General features: G+C 59.0%; 1 protein-coding gene across 2 annotated transcripts in view; it reads left to right on the top strand.

Moving 5' to 3' along the window:
* Positions 1–425: 425 nt before the first annotated feature.
* PLXND1 (plexin D1) overlaps positions 426–20006 on the top strand; it is a 56261-nt gene continuing 36680 nt past the window's right edge. The window contains exons 1-2 of one of the 2 annotated variants that reach the window (XM_045812325.2): positions 426–1820; positions 18602–18778. In XM_045812325.2, coding sequence (XP_045668281.1) covers positions 501–1820; positions 18602–18778 — 1497 coding nt within the window. In that variant the 5' untranslated portion in view covers positions 426–500. The remainder of the gene's footprint in view (positions 1821–18601; positions 18779–20006) is intronic. The other variant, XM_045812324.2, reaches the window with a different exon arrangement.

The raw sequence follows: 20006 nt of genomic DNA on the forward strand, positions 1-20006 counted from the left end.
CGGCCAAGAGGGAGGAACGAGCGAGAGGAACGAGCGACGGAGGCGGAGGCAGCGCCGGGAAAGGGAGCCTCGGGCCGCGGGCGCCGCGCGGGAGAGTCCTGGAGGGCGCGGGGCGGCCGGACCCGTCGACAGCCGAGAGAAGGCCCGGCGGCCGGAGAGCCGGGCGGGGCCGGCGGGCTGCCGGGGGAGGGGGCCCGGGGCGCTTGGGGAGGTGGGCCCGGGGCGGGAGGGGGGGCCCGGGAGGCGGGGCGCGGCCGGGCGGGGCGCGGCGGGGGCGGGGCGCGAGGGCGTGTCCGCAGCGGAGCCGCCCCCGCCCCGCCCCCGGGTTGCGCGGCGCGGCTGAGCCGGGCCGGGGCGCCGGGGCCGGGGGCCGCTGGCGCGGGCAGGAAGCGCCTCGCGGCCCGGGCCCGCCCCCCGCCTCCTGCCGCCTCCGGGCTCCCGGCTCCCGGCCGCGCCGCGCCCCATGCACTCGCCGCGCCGCGCAGCCCGCGCACGCCCGGATGGCTCGTCGCGCCGCGGGCGGCGCACCCCTTAGCGCTCGGGCCGCCGCGGCCAGCCCCCTGCCGCCGCGCCCGCCATTCCGGGCCCCGACACCGTGCCCGCTGCTGCCGCTGCTGCTGCTCCTGGGGGCGGCGCGGGCCGGCGCCCTGGAGATCCAACGCCGGTTCCCCTCGCCCACGCCCACCAACAACTTCGCCCTGGACGGCGCGGCGGGGACGGTGTACTTGGCGGCCGTCAACCGCCTCTATCAGCTGTCGGGCGCCAACCTGAGCCTGGAGGCCGAGGCGGCCGTGGGCCCCGTGGCCGACAGCCCGCTGTGTCACGCCCCGCAGCTGCCTCAGGCCTCGTGCGAGCACCCGCGGCGCCTCACCGACAACTACAACAAGATCCTGCAGCTGGACCCCGGCCAGGGCCTGGTGGTCGTGTGCGGGTCCATCTACCAGGGCTTCTGCCAGCTTCGGCGCCGGGGCAACATCTCCGCGGTGGCCGTGCGCTTCCCGCCCGCCGCGCCGCCCGCCGAGCCCGTCACGGTGTTCCCCAGCATGCTCAACGTGGCGGCCAACCACCCGAACGCGTCCACCGTGGGGCTGGTACTGCCGCCGGCCGCCGGCACGGGGGGCAGCCGCCTGCTCGTGGGCGCCACGTACACCGGCTACGGCAGCGCCTTCTTCCCGCGCAACCGCAGCCTGGAGGACCACCGCTTCGAGAACACGCCCGAGATCGCCATCCGCTCCCTGGATGCGCGCGGCGACCTAGCCAAGCTCTTCACCTTCGACCTCAACCCCTCCGACGACAACATTCTCAAGATCAAGCAGGGCGCCAAGGAGCAGCACAAGCTGGGCTTTGTGCGCGCCTTCCTGCACCCGCCCGACCCTCCGCCGGGCGCCCCGTCCTACGCGTACCTGGCGCTCAACAGCGAGGCGCGCGCGGGCGACAAGGAGAGCCAGGCGCGCAGCCTGCTGGCGCGCATCTGCCTGCCCCGCGGCGCCGGCGGCGACGCCAAGAAGCTCACCGAGTCCTACATCCAACTGGGCTTGCAGTGCACGGGCGGCGCGGGCCGCGGCGACCTCTACAGCCGCCTGGTGTCCGTCTTCCCTGCGCGCGAGCTGCTCTTTGCCGTCTTCGAGCGGCCGCAGGGGTCCCCCGCGGCCCGCGCGACTCCGGCCGCGCTGTGCGCCTTCCGCTTCGCCGACGTGCAAGCCGCTATCCGCGCCGCGCGCAACGCCTGCTTCGTGGAGCCCGCACCGGACGTGGTGGCGGTGCTCGACAGCGTGGTGCAAGGCACCGGGCCGGCCTGCGAGCGCAAGCGCAACATCCAGGTATGCCAAAGGCGCGGGACACGCGCGGGGGGTGGGGTGGTGGAGGGAGAACGTGCGGGTAACTGGGCGGGTTGTGCGCTGAGCGGGACGCCCGTGTGAATGTGTGGGACCCAGACGTGCGTGTGGAGACCCAGGTACTTTGGGCCACAGGTGCATTTGTCGGGACCCAGGTGTTGGCCATGGTGGGGACACTGGTGCAAATTTGGTATAGGTGTGCGCCTGCGGGCACTCAAGGGAGTGCTGGGTTACAGGTGAGTGTAACTAGCTGTGTGGGAGGGGTCGAGGTTGCAGATGTGCGGGGAGAGAGCCAAAGGCGCATAGATAGCCCAGGTGTGCAGGAGGTGGTCCTAGGTGTGTGCGGAGTGCAGAGCAAGTGAGTGCATGAGCAAAGGCGTGTCCCGGGCTGCTGTGAGCCTATCGGGGCTGCTCTGGGAGCTGGCAGATGTGTGCTTGGGTGTGGCAGGTGTGCAGGGAGGTATGCAGGTGTGCACCAGGACCCTGCAGATGTGTGTGAGGGAGGGAGTAACGGGGTCGGTCGTGTGTCACTGAGCTGGCCATGCAGGAACGCAGGGCAGGTAGAAGTGTCCCACAGGGACACGGGCAGCACGGCAGGCCTGGGTGTGCAGTGGGATGTGTGTGGCAGAGAACACAGGTGTTTGGGAACCATAGGTCCTCTGGGGAGACCACTGGTTGGCAGACAGCTGTGTTCCTGAGGCCAACTTCTATTCACTCATTCAACACATATAAATTGAGCATGTACTAGGCCTGGGGGCTGCAGGCTAGCCGACCACACTTGTGGAATGCCTATGAAGTGCGTCAAATGGCATAACTGTCTTGGTTCTCACAGCAACCCTCTGAGGGAGCCTCTACTCTCACCCCCATTTTACAGGTAAAGAAACTGAGGAACAGAGAGGTTAAGTAACTTGCTCAAAATCACACAGCGGGGAACCAGCAGAGGCACGGTTTGAATCCAGGCTGTTTGGCCTCATCTGTGTTCTTAACACCACTGATCCTTTGCTGCCTAATGGACACGGAGCTCAGAGTGTGTGTATATGCAAGTGTGTTGGAGGGGTCTCAGGTGGCTGACGTGGTACGGGAGCCGGGGGAGTGGAGGGAAGTGAAGAGGCCTGCATGCGGCACTGGGGTGTGCAGCGGGCAGGAGAGGGCCCTGTGCGGCAGCAAAACCGGCGGGGTGGGAATGGGGCCCAGGCAGCTGGGACTGGGTTGGACCGAGGTGAGGGTCCAGGTTGGGGGATCACTGTGTGTGTTGACCTTGTGGGGGACATGACACAGCTGTGGAAGGGAACTTTGTGCAGGTCCCCTCAAGAAAGCCCACTAGCAAGGGGTCACTTCTTCAGGGGGCCCTGAGAGGTGGGACCCCGTGCCTTTTCCACACTCTGCATCCTCGTGTGAGCCAGGGGAGTCCATTTCAACACCTAGGAAGCCTCAGTTTCTCTCGCAGCGAGATGCTGAACTCTGCCTTTTCTTGGTGCGCTCTCCTTGGGGCCAGGCCCCCCATGGCCCTGCCCCGTCCCTTCACGGTCTTCAGGCTGTGGCGAGAATCTCGTGAGATTAATTATTCCCCTGTGGGTGTGCCCAACACTGGGGCTTTGAGAAAACGCAGATTCCTAATTCTGCTTTCGGGCTCCCACAGCTGCCTGCCGCCAGCTGGCCGGCCGCCCTGAAAATAAAGGTCACGGTGGGTGAGCGGGGCAGACTGCCACCCACGGGGGCTGGCCAGGTCAGGGCTGGCTGCCCAGCCCTGTGATTGGGACATCTCCCATTCCCCTCCGCAGAGCCACATCCTCCAAAGGGGTGTGTTTGAGGGTATAAGCTTTGTTTGGGGGGTCTCAGGGCTAGAGGAGGTGAGTGGGGAGTCAATCCCTGTTTTACGGAGGGAAGACCCTACTGGGGTGGCCCAAGCTGAGGTCAGGCCAGCCCCTGGGCCTTCGGCCTTTCCAGGGTCTGTGTGTCCATCCAGGCCCTTGGTGTGGGTTGATCCATGGGATTCCTCAGGCCGCCACTGCAGTATCCCCCTCCCCCTCTGGCAGGAACAGGCCTGGTTCCCACGGTCCCCAGCCTGGCCTGGTGCGGTGACTCACTCTGCTGAAGGGGGCTGGGGCTTCCTTCTCCTTAGAGGGGCAGGGCCTCTCCAGGGACACAGCCCCGGGGACAGAGTGGCCATGGGCCTTCTCCCCACCCCCAGGTGGGGCGGATTTCTGGCCCTCCTAGCCACTCTCCCTGTGTCCTCCACACCCCTCCCCTTCCCCATGCCCAGCTGTGGACACAGGACAGTGCTGCTGGGATGTATCTCCCAGATGTGTCCAAGGCCACAGGGTCTGGGCCTCTAGCCTAGCCGTGGGTGGGGGCGGGGCGGGGGCTGGTTGTTCCTGCTTCAGGCTGTTGCCAGCTCCCCAGCGACAGGCCAAGAACTTGGACTTTGTACCTTGGATTCAAATCCTCTTCTGTCGCTTCCTAGCTGTGTGACCTTGGCAAGTGACTTAACCTTTTTGAGCCTCACTTTCCTCCTCCGTAAAGTGGGGACACTAAAAACGAATCCCTAAGGATTGCTTCAAGGACTAAATGAATGAGTTAATGTGAAGCACGGGGAACCTGGCCCATAGTAGCACCTGGTAGCTGCCTGCTGTTCTTGCTGTTCCCCGGGGGGCCTTATTAACAAGGCTCTGCTCTCGCCCCGGGCAGCAGTGACCTCTTCTGGCTGGTTCTACAGCAGTAAATACCCCACCATGTCCCACCTCTAGCCTCAGATGGAGGCCTCAGAAGACATTTCCCAAGCCCCTACTGTGTGCCCCAGCCTGGCACTGGGAGCTGGAGCCCAATGGTGACTCCGTTTCTGCTCTCATGGCCCCTGCAGGTGAGCAGAGGACAGACGTGTGGCCAGGCACTTAGAGCCCAGGGGGCGGGGGGCGGGGGGGTGGGTAATAAGAGAACCTGGACAGAGGGAGCCCCAAGAGGGGACATCATAGCTTCGGGGGGTGGTGCTCTCAACATGGAGGTGGGTGGATGAGCAGGGGTTAGCCACGTGAAGCTGGCATGAGGTGACAAAAGGGTCCCAGCAGAGGGAGCAGCCTGTGTGAAGGCCTGGAGGTAGGACACAGCAAGGTGGGCCAGAGCAACTGAAGGTGGTCCTGCGGTGAGGGAGGGGTGAGAGGGGCAGGGCCTGCAGGTGTAGGGAGGCTGTATCATGGCGCTGGGACTGTATCCTGGGGACGTGGGAGTCATGAAGGGTCTTAGCCAGAGCAGCGATGTGATCTGAATGAGTACCTCACTTTCCTCTTCTGTCGAATGGGAGTGATAAGAAAGTACTTATCTCACAGGCCTGTTGTGGGGATTAAAGGCGATAACACCTGTAAAGCTCTTAGTAGAGTGCCTGGCACTTGTGTTTGCGACTATAGTCGACTCTTGGCAACTCAGGGTTGGGGTACCGACCCCCTGCACAGTCAAAATCTGCATATAACTTCTGACTCCCCCAAACCTAACTACTACTAATAGCCTTCTGTTGACTGGGAGCCTTACCAGTAACATAAACCGTGGTTGATGTCTGTTTTGTGTATTATCCGCGCTGTATGCTGTATTCTTACAAGAAAGTGGGCTAGAGAAAGGGAAAGGTTATGAAGAAAATCAGAACAAAGGGAAAATACGTTCGCAGTGCTGTCCTCTAAAACACCACACATAAGTGGACCCACACAGTTCAAACCCGCATTGTTCAAGGGTCAACTATACTCTCATCATTTTTAATATAATTATTTTAGAAAGTCTCTCGGAAGCTAGTGAGAGGGAAGATGAGCCGCAGGGAGAGTAGTTGGAGGGCCGGTGCTATGTTCCAGGCAAGAGAGTCACGCACTCACTCGCAAATATTTCCTGAGCGCCTACTGTGTGCCGGGCCTGTGGTGGGCGCTGGGCGCGGTGGGGGAGGCGGCAGGTCGGGCCTTGTTCCCGGGGGCTGTGTAGGGCCTGGTCTGCGGGCACGGAGGGAAGCAGTGCGTTCCGGACGGATTCGGGTGCCAGCATGTAGCCGCAGAGGTGGGGACGGACAGGGTGGAGCAGGAAGCTGCCCAGTGTGGTCCAGCATCGGGATGGAAGCTGGTGCTGTCGGAGTAGGGCATGTGGTGGGGTGCCTCTGGGGGACAAGACGGATTTGGCCTGGGGGTGTTGGGGGGGTTCCAGGCACCTGGAATCCCTTTCTCTCCCAGATCCATCTGGCCTGACTTCTCTAGCGGCAGGTGGTCTCAGGGGGGCTGGACGGTGGGGTCCAGGACCCTGTCTTTCTGTCTGTTGTGTAGGGACATCTGACCCTCAAGTGAGGTGGCTCGGGTGGGCCTCTGGAAGTCCAGCCTCCCGCTCTTGCTTGGGGAGTCTTTTGACCCCACAGGTCCAGCCGCTCAGTCAGAGTGATCTCAGACCTTCCAGCTTCTCACCTGGAGGACTCTGTCCTCTGCTGCCACATTTATGACAATGAATCTGTAGCTTCTGCCACCTTCCATCCAGGAATCTGCTGGAGAAGGGAGGAGCTACTGAGGTGTGAGGTCAGAAGCAGGGAGACTTGTCCACCCCGCCAGGCTTCAGAGGGCCCCAACTTTGTCCCTGATTATTTTTGGCATACTTGGGGCCGTGGCATGATTTTGAGAGAGAAAATGAGTGAGAAAAATATCCTTCATGCGTGTAGCTTGGATCCCCTTCCTCCATTTATGTTTAAGGTGAAAGCCAGTTGGGAAGTTGCTGTGTGCTGTCAGTGGGGGAAACTGAGGCACAGCGTTGTCCAGCAAGGCGAGGGGAAGCTGAGTCTATTTCCCTGCCTTTTGAATCTTTCCTCTCAACCTTTGAGTGACTGTGATATTTGTTTTTTTTTTAAGTTAAAAGGAAAACCAACAGGGAAATGCCAATGCTGCATTTTCAAGGTGTCTTTTTATAGTAAAGGTGGAAAAAAAACCCTCAGGCTGTTTTAAACTGGCATGCGGTGGGTGGGTGCTCGTCGTCAAGAAGGCGTTTTCTGAACCAATTTAGGGGCTGAAATGCTGGGTGGAGGTGGAGGGAGACAGAGCTTCCAAGATGGGCTTTACATTTGGAGTTGGACTGGGGGCTGGGAGTGAGCTTCCATAGCCAAAGGTACAAGCAGACACTTGGTGGGACTCAGGTGGTTCCAGCGGGGTTGGCTAGGATGACCTTCTAGCCTAGAGAGACAGACAGGCCTTGGGCCAGGCGAGAGTTAATATCCCAACCAACCCTGGGAATGTCACCAGTCCTGACTCCCAGGTATGAGACGTTGAGTCCCATTCTTCTCCCCATATGCTGTGTGACCCAGGGTGAGTCTTACCCTCTCTGGGCCTCATGCTTCCTCACTATAAAATGGGACGGTGTCTCCCTCTGAGGATGTGGGCAGATTAAAATCTCACATGTGGTGCCCAGGAAATGGCGGGTGCAGGTATTAGTAACAGGAGGGAAAAACTACATCTGAGAAAAATGTGCTCGGCATGTGTCAAAGAGCCAGCAGAGCAGGGGGTGCTCAGAGGAGGGGGGTCAGGCCCTTGGAGGAGATGGAATCACACCAGGTCCTAAAGGTGACTCGGGTGGGCGAGACAGAGGGGTGAGGCAAGGGTGTGTCCAGGGCCACCCCAGCTGAGTGAGCTCAGAGGCAGGAAGGCAGAGGCTGACGGGGAGAAAGCGGGCACGTGTTCACTGCTGTTGACGGGGCAGACACCGAGCATCTGGTGGGCCTGAGGGGTGTGCGGAGGGTAGGTGCCCTGTCAGCTCTCTGGGGCTGGATAATAAACATGGCTGAGCTCCCAGTTCTGAGTGGAGTCACCATGTTGGCCCTTCACGAGCGCCAGTGCATTTGATCTCATAGCCCCCCACCATAAGGCAGGAAATACTATTGTCCCCAGCTTACAGATGGGGAAACTGAGGCCCAGGGTCACATGGCTGGTTAGCAGTCAGGGAGATCTGCAAACTGGCTGTCGCCACCATGGTGGACAATGGCTGGTATTAGCTGTGAGCTCTTACCTGGGAATTCTGCAGTTACCCTGCCCCATGGAGACTTGGCAGGGCCCTTTGTATAAAACCCCCTCTGTGACAGCACCTTCACGCAGGTCCTGGATGGCAGCTGGGAGCTGAGGGGCAGTGACTCAGTTCCAGAGTAGGGAGAGGCTGGCCGGGGCATCCGTCAAAGGTGGGGCTGGTCAGGCCTTCTGAGCAAGTGGGGGAGGCAGGGAAGTACTAGTTGCATTCATGTCTAAAAATGTGAACATCTGGATTCTGGAAGGAGTGAACCTCCTGGCCCTTTGAGTGTGCAAGCGAAGGGTGTGGTCAGTTTGAAGGATGACTTGACAGATCTCTTTCAACAATGACCCCAGGCCTGGACCAATGCTGGCTAGGTACTGGGCTGGGCGGCTGCCTCCCCTCCTGGGCAGTACGGCGCCATCCAGGGTTGGCTCGGAGAGGGGATGGAGGTAACCATACCCACCGTTAGGACCTGCCACACCCGCGCAGGCCCAGAGGCTTCGTGAGTGCTGGACCCCGGCACCGACTCCCTGGATTCTAATCTGGGTGCTGCGCCTTCCTAGCCGTGGCCTCGGGCAAGTCACTTACCTTCTCTGGTCCTCTTTTTCCCCATCTGTAAAATGGGGCCGGCATCGGGAAGAACCGGCAGCCGTGTTCGGCAGAGCCTGTGTGCGCTGCAAGAGTCAGATCTGCTGGTGTTCATGGCGGTGAAGGAGAGGGGCCGGATGGCGCTCGGGCTGCTGGAGGGAGAAGGGACGTGGTGTGTCTGGACGCGGAGCATGCGGGCCTGAGCCCAGGGCGATGTGGCGTCCCCTTTCTGGACTTCAGTTTCCCGATCGAGCTGGGCTGTGGGGGTGGCAAGGGAGCGCTGGCCGTCCCGGCGCGGCTCCTAGCAGCACGGGCGCGCCTGCTGTTGGTGCCCTTGCTTCCTGGGAATCTGGGTCAGGTACACCGCAGAGCTCTTTTATACAGTCAGGCCTTTAATCCCCCCGGAAACGGAATGAGACGACTGTTACCCCTAATCTACAGAACAGGGAAACCAAGGCCCAGAGAGGTTAAGTGACTTGCCTGAGGTCACGTTGTGGGTGAAAGGTGGAGCTGGGGTCTCGCCGTGGAGCCCGTGCTTGTCCCCTTCACTCCCTGGTTCCTCCCAAAACACTGACTGAAGGGGTGTGATCCCAAGGGGCCCTCACGGTCACAGTGGCAAGAGGTGAATGGGTCCATCTTAAAGGTGAGGAAACACACCCAGGGCAGCTCTGGCCTTGCTGGGGCTGCTGTGAGGAGAGTAAGAGCTTCCCGGTGAGCCCCAGTGCCCAGCATGGTCCCAGGCGTGGGGCTTCTGTTCCCCAGGACTGCGGCTGCCTCGGCCTTCGCCCACCAGAGCCCAGCACCTCGCAGGCAGCAACTCCTGCCTGCCCTTGCTCCTGGTGGGGCGTTCTCTAGAATGTGGCAATATAGGAGGGGGCCCAGCTTTGTTACATGGCAGCCCCCAAAAAGAGGTGATTCAGACTGCCCCTACCCTCCAGGAGCTCCCAGTCAGGGAGGAAATCATGACAGAAGATGTGCTGCAACCAGGGCTGCACACTGCCCAGCCTCTTCTGAGGGAGTCAAGGAAGGCTTCCTGGAGGAGGGGGATGTTGGAGCTACGTGGGCAGATGGGGCGGGGGAAGGCATTCCAGGCAAAGGCGAAGGCCCAGAGATGTGGTGGAATGTGGCTTGGGTAGCGGGCAGAGATGAAGCTGAGAGTGTGTGGGGTCTGGGGTGCAGGCCAAGGATTTAGATGCTGTCCTGTGGGCTGCAGGGAGCCAGCAAGGCTTTGGAGGAAGAGTGAGACACAGTCGATCTGGTTCTAGAAGGGACTCATCAGTCCTGCTAGGTGCTGGCAGAAGCAGGAGGCTCTCTCCCAGAGCCCCCACTGTGGCTGGACCAGGTGACTCCCGTGGGCCTCTCCGGCTCTGACAACGGTGTGGGGATTGCCATGGAAACCAGCCGGTGCCGCGTGGGGACAGGCCTGGAAAGTCTCCTGGCGCCAGCCACGTGCATTTGGATCGTGGCTACCCCCGGAGCGTGGCCGTTCTCTTCTTTTCAAAGCCCGTGTTTGGGCCAGAGCCGAACCCAACAGGCTGCCTGGATGGGCCCCTGCACCACCCACTCTCCCGCTGACACTCGATGCCACCGAGATCTGAGCTCCGCTGGGCCAGCGGGGCTGGCCCCTCCCTGTCCGCCATCCTTTACCCTGAAACACGATAAATCACACGCTGGAGGAGGGAGGAAGCTCGAAGCTCCATTATGAGGCCCAGCGAGGCCCCAGCGGGGCGTTAGTCATGGAGTGCTTTCTGCTCTGATCGGTAAATAATGGGGGGGCAGTGGGCAGAGGCCTTGAAGTGGAGGCCAGGCCCGGGAAGGGAGCTAAATGGGGATCTGCAGTCACGTCTGCCCCCATGCCCCTCTCAGGGCCCGTCCAACATCTGTGTTTGAAGTGAATGAGCCCTCCAGAAGTGGCCATCTCCTTGATGGGCCTCAGTTTCCCTAGCTTGCCACCCAGGGCCTTTCCAGCTCCAGGCAGCCAGGCTCCCAGCAGCTGTTGGCTCTGCCCAGCAGAGCATTGGGCGGAGAGGCTGTGGGTAAGGGCAAGGACTCTGGAGCCAGCCTGCCTAGGTTTCAGGCTTGTATCTGGCCTTTCTGGCTGTGTGACCCTGGACAAGTCACTGCTCCGTGCCTCAGTTTCCCTTGCTATAAAGTAGCACCAACTTATTAGGGTTAAATGAGGTTAAATAGGCAGGGGTACAAAGCCAACTTACTTGTGTTGTCGATACTACTGTGTTGTTATTATTTTAAAGCTGTCCCTTCCTGACTTGGGGGTAATCTCTGAACTGGGATGTGGGCAGCTGGAGGTGACCCTGGTGTCACCTCCATGTCCCAGCACATGGGACCCAGCGCAGAGATGTTTGCTGGGGACTCCAAGCCAGCCCTGTCCCCTCGGCTGTGCCCACAATCTGTTATATGATGACTCTGGGACGGAGGCCAGCACCCAGGGGATGGGGAGGAGGGTGTGAGTTCCAGTCCCCAGGGCTCCTTGGCCCCAGGAGGAGGAAGGCCAAATGTGCCCGAGAGAGAGGCAGCTGCGGCTCTCAGCTTCTCCTGGCCCACATCCCCTCTAGGGGAAGAGGCTGGGACAGAAACCGTTCCAGGGAAAGGAGGGGCTGGAGCCGCGCGCTCTGCTGCCCCGCCCCCCATTAGAGTGGGGCGGGAGGGAGTGACTTCCCCCAGGCAGGGAAGAGTCGCTGGCTGCCCATCCCACACTCTGTCCTCTGGGACCCCAGGGGGGAGGGCTGGAAATGGGGCCAGGCTCGGCCAGAATGAGAAACAGCTTCAAGAAGGGGGAGCTGGGTGTCTGGGGGGGCCATGTCCAGCTAACAAAACAATGGCTGCTTGAGTCAGCGGCTGTGGTAGTAGTTCTCAGGCAGGCCTGAGCAGAGCGGGCCTCGGCCAGGCTCCCAACGCCGGTCGTGGGTGAGGGTGGCTGCGTGGATGTGGTGGAGTGGCTCGTCCTGGGGGCTCCCGTGTGACCTGCCCAGCTAATGGGGAACATCGACTGAGCATCTGCAGGGGTCGAGGGCTGCTGTGAGCTGAACCCTCTCGGGCAGCCCTGTATGGAAGGTGCTGTTATTGCCCCCACTTTACAGATGCGGAGACCGAGGCTCAGACAGGAAGCAGCATCCCACGGTGAGTAATGAGCCACAAGACTTGCTGCGTCAGGAGCCTCAGTTTCTCTGTCTGTAACATGGGGACACAACAAGCGTGTGGCTGTGAGGCGGCTCTGCTCGGGGCCTACACATAGCAGGTCTTCAATCCAGCCAGGCCTCTGACCTCAGCCCGGGGGCTGTGCCTCCAGACTGCGGCCAGCTTGGTGGCAGGGCCTGGGGTGCCAGTTGTGGTTAGACAGACATCGTGCTCAGGATGGCCTGGCTGGCTGGTGCACACAACCCTTCCAGATGGTGCTTGGCTGACCTGGACGAAGCCAGTGCCCTGGTGGGGTGTGTGTGTGTGTGTGTGTATGTGACCCACCCCCTCCAGAGAGGGGGTCAGGGAAACAGAGGCAGCCTCTTTGAAACTCTGGAAGGGTCTACCCGAGCTGCGGTGTCCATTGCTACTTCTCGGTTTTTCCCCGGCCTGATTCAGGCAGCCTGGGGTCAGGTAAGGGATTATCGCGCTGTGTGTCCTGAGGAAGCCTCTGCCCCCCTCTGTACCTTGGTTTCACCTCTGGCTCAGAGCCAGGCCTCTTGGCTGTTGTTCTGTGGCCCAGTTGCACATTCTCTCCCCGCCTACCCCTCCAGGAAGTCAGCATCTTGACCACCCACTGGGAGGTGCCGGTATTTCCTTCCCAGGCGGCCGGAGGCTTCCTCCATGGTGTGGGGGCCTCTGCCGCTTGCCCCTTAGAGCCAGGTCCATCCTGTTTCCTCGCTGGGCGGGTGCACAGTAGCCCCATGGCTCTTTCCATGACTCAGTTTACCGTTGGTGGAGGTGTCTGCTCAGTGGAGCCATAAACCATTAGCTGCGGTTTCTGAGAAGCTGCACCGCTAAGTGGGAGGGAGGGGTTTGGGTTTGGAGTCACAGGCATGGCTTCAAATTCTGACCTGACGGGACTGAATACCCGAGTACCCCCCCCTTACCTGCGGGTCACCTTGAGAACGCTTCCCCCCTTTAACCTCAGGGCTTCTGAAGAAGGGTAGGGGAAGGGCTGATCACCTGGGCTTTGTGAGAAGCAAGAGTCTTGTAGAGTTTGGTCGTTCTTCGTCCAGGCCTCCTGCAGACTGCCTGTCAGACCCCCCTGACCCCCCTGCCTGATCCTTGCTTGCTCCCTTTCCTCTAGTCCTTGTCTCTGGGTCATTCTCCTAAGGGAGAGTTCCTTGTCCTTGGCTGTCCAAACTGAGGGAAACGTTGGCAGGGGAGGGCCTTGAGGGGAGCCCCAGAGGGGGCAGGCCAGGTAGAACAGGGCCTTGAGGGCCCAGGAGCAAAGTTTGGGTTTGTGTTGAGGTCACTAAGCCATTGATGGCTGTTGAGCTGCAGAGGGGACACAGACTGGTTTGTGGTTGCTTTTTTTTTAAAATAAGCTTTTTATTTTGGAATACTTTTAGATTTATAGGAAAGTTGCGAAGATGGTACAGAGAATTCCTGCATACCCTTCCCTCCATTTTTCCTATTGCCAAAGTTTAACGTTCCCACGATTCATTTGTCAAAACTAAGAAACCGACATCAGTGCTTCGCTCTCAAATGAACTCTAGACTTTACTCCATGTGTGTTCTTTTTCTTTTCCAGGGTCCCATGTTGCATTTAGTGCCTTATGGTTTTAAAACTCCCTTTGGCCCCTGTGGAGGGTGAGGAGGACGGGGTTCGGTCCAGTCCCAGCCCAGGTGTATTTCTAACACCCAAAAGTGGTGACGTGCTTCCAGCTCCTCCCGGGAGAACTTCGCTTTCCTGGGTTCTCGGTTCGACAACAGTCAAACACTTGAGGTGGGAAAGTGCCCTCAGTTCCTGAGCACAAAGCCCCAACAGCCGGCGTGTTCTGTCCCTGGGATGGAACCCCTGAGCCTTGCAGCCTGCCCCCTGGCCTACCATGGACGCCTCACCCTCCTCGGAGTGCTGCCTGCGGTGGGGCTAAAGTTTGGTGGGGTCTGCAGACAGGATGCAGAGGCCCGAGAAACTGGGCTCTCGAAGCTCCTGCTGCAGCCGGCTTCCTGGGGAGAGAAAGGCAACACAATTACAGTTGGTAGTGAAATCAATACGTCAGAGTTTTAATGGGAAAGCGGGCAGAGCTGAGCTTTGGCCCCAGGAGGCAGCTAGCTAGAGAGAGAGGATGTGTCCTGCTCTCAGAAAAAAGCTGAGACCAGTTATTGCTCGTCCCATTTCAGAGAGGGATACACTGAGGTTCTTAGAGGAACCAAAAGTAGCAGCCAGGTGCTTCATGGGCCTGCACACCCGACTCCCCTATGTTGCCATACACACAGTAGGCATACAGTTGGCCTGTATGTTGCTCTGGTTCTCCAGCACCCAGCATGGCAGCGTTGTTCTCACTCTCTGTTGGGAAAAGGAGCAGCTGAATATAGTCAATCGCACTTTAGTCAAAATTAGTCTCCTTTCTTTGGTAAACATTCACCCTAGAGCACAGTCTCCACCCTGGAGAAGCTCATGTTTATTCTACCATGATAAATGAAAGTGGTAACCAGCACAGTGCTGTCCAGAAGAGGGGAGATTTTTTTCTGAGTCACATCTTGAAAGCTGGTGAAAAACTTGCTGCCTGGACATGTCTGGCAAAGGGACTAGCATGGGTCAAGACAAGGGGGACTGATGGGCCAGGGGAAGTGTGAGGGCTCAGAGGTGTGGGAAGGGCATTAGCTGCTGAGGGAGCAACATTATGAAGGGTCAGGAGCCCTGGTGGAAGGTGTGGCCACATTTGAGAAATTGCAGAGGTTGGTGTGGTCAGAGCAGACGGTGGGACAGAGGAAAAACAGCAAGACTTGAAGCCTGAGCGGCTGGAACCAGATCACAAAGGCCTTGAATGCCATGCCCGATCCTGAAGACAGCCGGGAGCTGGAGACGGGTCTGACGCCAGGGAGGAGTTAACCAGTTTTGTGCTCAGAAAGGTGGCTCTCCTGGATTGGAGGGGGTGCTGGGAGAGGCCAGCCCTCCCCTGCTCCCAGGGGAATTTGTGTTTTGAAAGAACTACGGAAAGTGAGACTTGAAGGAAGGCCGGTGCTGAGGGAGGAATTTCAGTCAGTGTCCGACGGTCAGGGTGGTATTTTGGGCCCAAGGAGCTAACTGCCCCTGGAGACCAAGTTTGGCGGAGGCCACACTCGGGGGGGCTGCCCCGTCCCCAAGGGCACTGTCCCCCTGTCCCAGGCCTGCCGCCCCCTCCGCCAGCTGCTGGGTGGCCGGTGGACACGGTCCGGCTTCCACAGCCCTGTGATTTCCCCTGGCAGTCCAGAACCAGCTTCCCCTCAGAGCACAGATCATCCAGGGCAGCTGACGGGGGCTTACTTCTCCTTTAAAATTTTTTTTAGATTTTATTTTTAGGATAAGAAAAAAAAAAGTTGGAGGAAAGGCTTTTTAGAAAATTCCTTCGGTACAGAATTAATGGCTTGTGAACGTCAGGGCGGGCGGGCGAGAGCTGGATTCCCGGCGTGTTCCTGTCTCATCCTCTCTACCACCCGGCCCACAAGTCACCCTCATCTGGGTGCCTCGTCCGGCTTTTCCTGGCTGGCTGGGGTCTCCCGTTGCGGGGCCCAGGGGAGAAAACCCTACGGGTGTCATCCAGGGCCTCCTGGGTCTTCCCTCCTTTCCCCCTCCCCCAAGCTCAGGGAGGAAAATCATGTCCTCCAGGCAAGGGTTTACAATTTTAATTTTAAAACAGCTTATTATTTCATGACGCAAGTAATCCATATTCAGTGAAGAAAAGTTATGTAACCCTTAGGAGAAGCTTCCCTCATGGCAGGCCTCGGGCCCAAGTGCCCGCTCTCCTGCCTACTTGCTGACAGAGCCCCCCTCACCTCTTCCCTGCAACTGCAGGATGGCTGAGGGGCGGGCCCGGGACCGGGAGAGGCTGCTGGGGGACATGGTCCCGCACCCCCTTTCCACAGCTGTCCCCCACCTCGGGCACACACAGAATGAAGTCAGGCAGGGTAGGTCTGAAGCTGCAGGACAAGAGGGAGCCAATTATGTGATGGTCTGGGAAATGACACTCCAGGCAGAGGGAACAGCACGAGCAAAGGCCCTGAGGCAGTGCCCAGTGTTTGAGGGACAGAAACAAGGCTCCTGGGGCGCCTGGGTGGCACAGCAGTTAAGCGTCTGCCTTCAGCTCAGGGTTTGATCCCCGCGTTATGGGATCGAGCCCCACATCAGGCTCTTCCGCTATGAGCCTGCTTCTTCCTCTCCCACTCCCCCCGCTTGTGTTCCCTCTCTCGCTGACTGTCTCTATCTCTGTTGAATAAATAAATAAAAATCTTAAAAAAAAAAAAAAGAAACAAGGCTCCTGTGGCTGGAGTGGAAGAGTGTGGGTGAGGAGGGTATGGGATGGGTTTAGAAGGGCTCAGAGCCCCTGATGGGAGGATATAGGATTCAGTGTTTATTCTGAGTGTTGTGTAAACCATCAGAGGTTATCAAGCCCGGGAGGCCTATTTGCATTTTATTTATTTATTTATTTATTTATTTATTTATTTATTTATTTAAGATTTTATTTATTTATTAGAGAGAGAGAGCACGCACACACCAGTGGGGGGAGGGACAGAGGGAGAGGGAGAAGCAGGCTCCCCACTGAGCAGGGAGCCCTGATGGGGGACTCGATCCCAGGACCCTGAGATCATGACCTGAGCTGAAGGCAGATGTTTAACCCACTAAGCCACCCAGGCGCCCCCTTTGCATTTTTAAAGGGCTCACTTGGCAGCTGTGTTCAGGGGGACGTGTCGAGGTCAGCGTGGGCCCAGAAAAGAGGGGCTGGGAAAGCCTCCCGGCTGAGAGGCTGCCTTAGGGGGCTCCTGGGCAGTCCAGCTGGAAAGCTTTAGAGGTGGGCATGATTGTTCCAAATTCCACTTCATAATATTTGAGTGACAGTCCTATCTGAAATGGCAGTGGTGTCAGCCAACACTTCTGGAGCATTTCGGCACAGTGCAGGCGCTTCCCAATGAATGATCTCATCCCCTTCTTGTGACGGGAGAGCTAGAGACGCGTCTACTTACAGTTAAAGAAACTGAGGCTCAGAGAAGCGAGGTCACTTGCCCGGTCACCCCCGGCCATCCTGTGGGAGACCACCCACCCGTGGGTTCGGGCCCAGGGACGGCCCCAGCCCCACCCCACCCCTGGGCTCAGGGCCTGGCCCCCAGGGACACTCGGGGATACAGGCCTCACCTAGAAGCCTGTGGGGCCTGAAACTGTGTTTATTTGCCCAAGGACGGGCACACCTGGTATTTTTTGTTTGGTTTTGAAAATTAGCTGAGCTTTTGAGCAAACCCCATACGGGCACATCATCAGTGGCTTAGGCCTGCAAAAACCACAAATGAGAAATTAAAAACAACAACAGCAACAAAATGGCTCTAAGGCTGCACCCTAAAGCTGGTTCCGATGCGACATTCTGGTGACCTTCGGAGTCCCTGCTCAGAGCCTCCGCTGCCCACATCCCAGCACCCACGGGGCCGAGGTGGGGCTCAAGTCTGCTGCCAGTTTCAGTCACAGAGGCGTGACACTACAACTGGTGATCCAGAGCAGGCCGCTTCCCCTCTGAGCCTCAGTTTCCCCATCTGTGACATGGGACTTCATAGGGCTGCCAGGATGTAGGGAGTTGATGCCCAGGCCTGGTACAATGTCAGTTCTCAGTAAACGCAGCCTGTTATGTTTTGTTTTGTTTTTAAGATTTTATTTATTTATTCAAGAGCAGGGGAGAGAGAGAGCACAGAGGGAACGGGAGAAGCAGACGCCCCACTGAGCAGGGAGCCCGACGTGGGACTCGATCCCAGGACCCTGAGATCATGACCTGAGCTGAAGGCAGACGCATGACCAGCTGAGCCACGAGGGGCCCCAAACACAGCCTGTTGTTGTGTTTGCTGTCATGACTGTTACCTCACTATGGACGCGCCAGCTTTACCAGAATGGCCTTACGACGTCCTGTGACTTTTCTCAGGCAGATATCTTTGCGTCTCAATCCATAAGGATTTGTGGCGTCACTCAGGGGTGGGGCCGGCCCTCCTGGACAATGCGCCGTTATCTCCATGCTCAATCCTGCAGGACCTTGAGGTTGTGTGTCCGGCCCCCTGCCCCCCCCCCCCACTCTTCTAAACCATCCTTGGGTCTGCATCCTTGTGGATTTGCACGATTATCTTCTCAAAGGTGCTTCCTGGAGGCCAGTTTTGCATTTCTGTGCAAAATGCAGCAGGAACCTTTGGAAGGAGCAATAAGACCCATAAGACCCCGGGAAGGGTAGGAACAAGTCCAGGGAATGGTTGGGGGCTGGGGTCACTAGCTCCATTTGCCTCACTCCGTGTGGTGGGACTGATTCGCCACTTGGGGTGGCCAGGGCCGGTGTGGATGGCGGGGCTGTGCATTTGGACACGGCTTGCCTTGGTTTGCCCGTCTGTAGTGTGGGCAGGTGAGAGGCATGTGTGCTTGTGGGAGAAAGGGAGGCCTTGGTTTGGGGAGGCCTCAGTCTGGGGTCTGGTAAGCTGCTGGGAATTTGCGTGGTGGTGCTGGGGTCAGAGCAGGGGCCCCGGGAGGAGGAAACCCCCTGGTTGCTGTGGAGACCCAGCCAAGGCGGGAGGGGCAGCTCTCCGGTAGCAGCAGGTAAGCTGAAGTGGAGGATGGCCTCGGGCGGCCTGGTTTGGGCTCTTCTGCTCTGTCCGGCCGTGACCAGCCGTGAGGGGCAGCTCCAAGTCTGGGAGGGTATGTAGGCCTCACCCTGTCCTCACCTCAGTGGCCTCCTGACCTTGTCCCGCTGCCAGCTCTTCTTGCCTCCATCACATAGCTTTTCCTGTACAGTTCCTGCCTACCTGAAACGTCGTCTCCTCGGGCCAGCTCTGTGAAGCACGCTGAGGTCAGGGGTCAGTCTACAGTCAGGGATAGGGTCCTGCTTGTGTTTGGGCCTCAGCCCAGACCCGCGCATCGAAAGCAGCAGCAGCAGCAGGACTTTAAAGCTCTGGTGCTGAGGCCTGATCTACAGTGTGGGCAGAGACCCAAAGAAGGTTCTAGAGCCAAGGTCTGACATCCTGCTTCTTTTCCAGCTGCAGCCAGAGCAACTGGACTGTGGGGCTGCCCACCTACAGCACCCGCTGTCCGTCCTGCAGCCCCTGAAGGCCACGCCTGTGTTCCGAGCCCCGGGCCTCTCCTCTGTGGCCGTGGCCACTGTCAGCAACTACACAGTGGTCTTCCTGGGCACAGTCAGTGGGCGGCTGCTCAAGGTAGGGCTGGGGCGTCAGGGCTGGGGAGGCTGAGGGGGTGGAGGAGGTGAGGGGAGGCTGAGTCTAGGGAGGCTGTACACATGGCCTCTATGGGCCCGATATTAGCCTTCATTCTCTCCGGTTTGCCTAGCACCTTACAGTTTACAAAGCATTTTTCACATCCATTTCTTCTCCTCGTGCTCATAATAAGAAGTGCCCTGTCCTGCAGAGGAGGGAAACCAGGCCTGAGAGAGGGCCCTTCTCTTGGGTTTCTAGGACTCGGCTTTGAAGCAGAGGGATCTTTGTTCAAGTCTCTGAGCTCTGCCACTTGCTGGCTACTTGACCTTGGACAAGGCACCTTCCTCTCTCTGGGCCTCAGTTTCCCCATCTGTGGAGGGTTGTAAGTCCTACCTCTTGAGACTTTCGGGCTTTGACAGGGGAAGGCCACAGCCTGGCAAGTAGGGGCTCTCATTGCCATTTCTTCCCCTAACCCCCAACCAAGATGACTGGCTTCTAGAGGTAATGATTCCTGGAGCTGGGAGAGGTGAGAGGAATCTCACCACCACGGGGTAGGAAGGACTTTGCAGGGCCTGGGCCAGCTTCCTCCTCGCCACCTCCCGTCCCCTGCCTGTCAGGAAAGTCAGCTGCCTGGCACGGCTCCAGGGCGTACCAGGCCCTGGCCTAATTGACTCAGATCCGATAACTCAATTCCCTCAGCTACCCAGGCGGACGCCACGGGCTGGGGTGTGGACTGGGGCTCGGAGCCCTGGCCGCCCGGCCCCAGGACCCTAGCTGGCCCGCTAGCAGTGGTGGGGAAGGTGCCAGGTGTGGGAGCGGGGGGTGGGGGGGGGACATCATTCTCAGCCTTTGAAGCCCCACCGAGGGTCCTTACGCGGTGGGACTCATGTTTTGGGATCAGATACTTAGATTTAGATCCTGGCTCTGCTGGCCCCAGCTGTGTGGGCCCGTGTGACCTGGGGGTGGTTGCTTCTCACCCCGAGGCTCAGATTCCTCATCTGTCATGGGGGAATGAGCTGGACCATCCCAGACTGTGGTCAGAGTCTACTGTCGCCTGTGAAGGAAGTAGCACCAGGATTCCCATTTCACAGAGGAGAACACTAAGCCTCAGAGGGGGGAAGTGACTGCCTCAAAGTCACACAGTGAGAGCTGGGGTTGAATTCAGGGCCAGGAGCTGACCAGGAGCCCACGTGACCCCTCAACCCAGACCTCTTTACCCAGCACCCTGTGC

The sequence above is a fragment of the Ursus americanus genome, chromosome 14 (assembly GCF_024610735.1).
Source record: "Ursus americanus isolate L20-20 chromosome 14, mUrsAme1.1.p, whole genome shotgun sequence".
In the NCBI taxonomy this organism is placed as follows: domain Eukaryota; kingdom Metazoa; phylum Chordata; class Mammalia; order Carnivora; family Ursidae; genus Ursus; species Ursus americanus.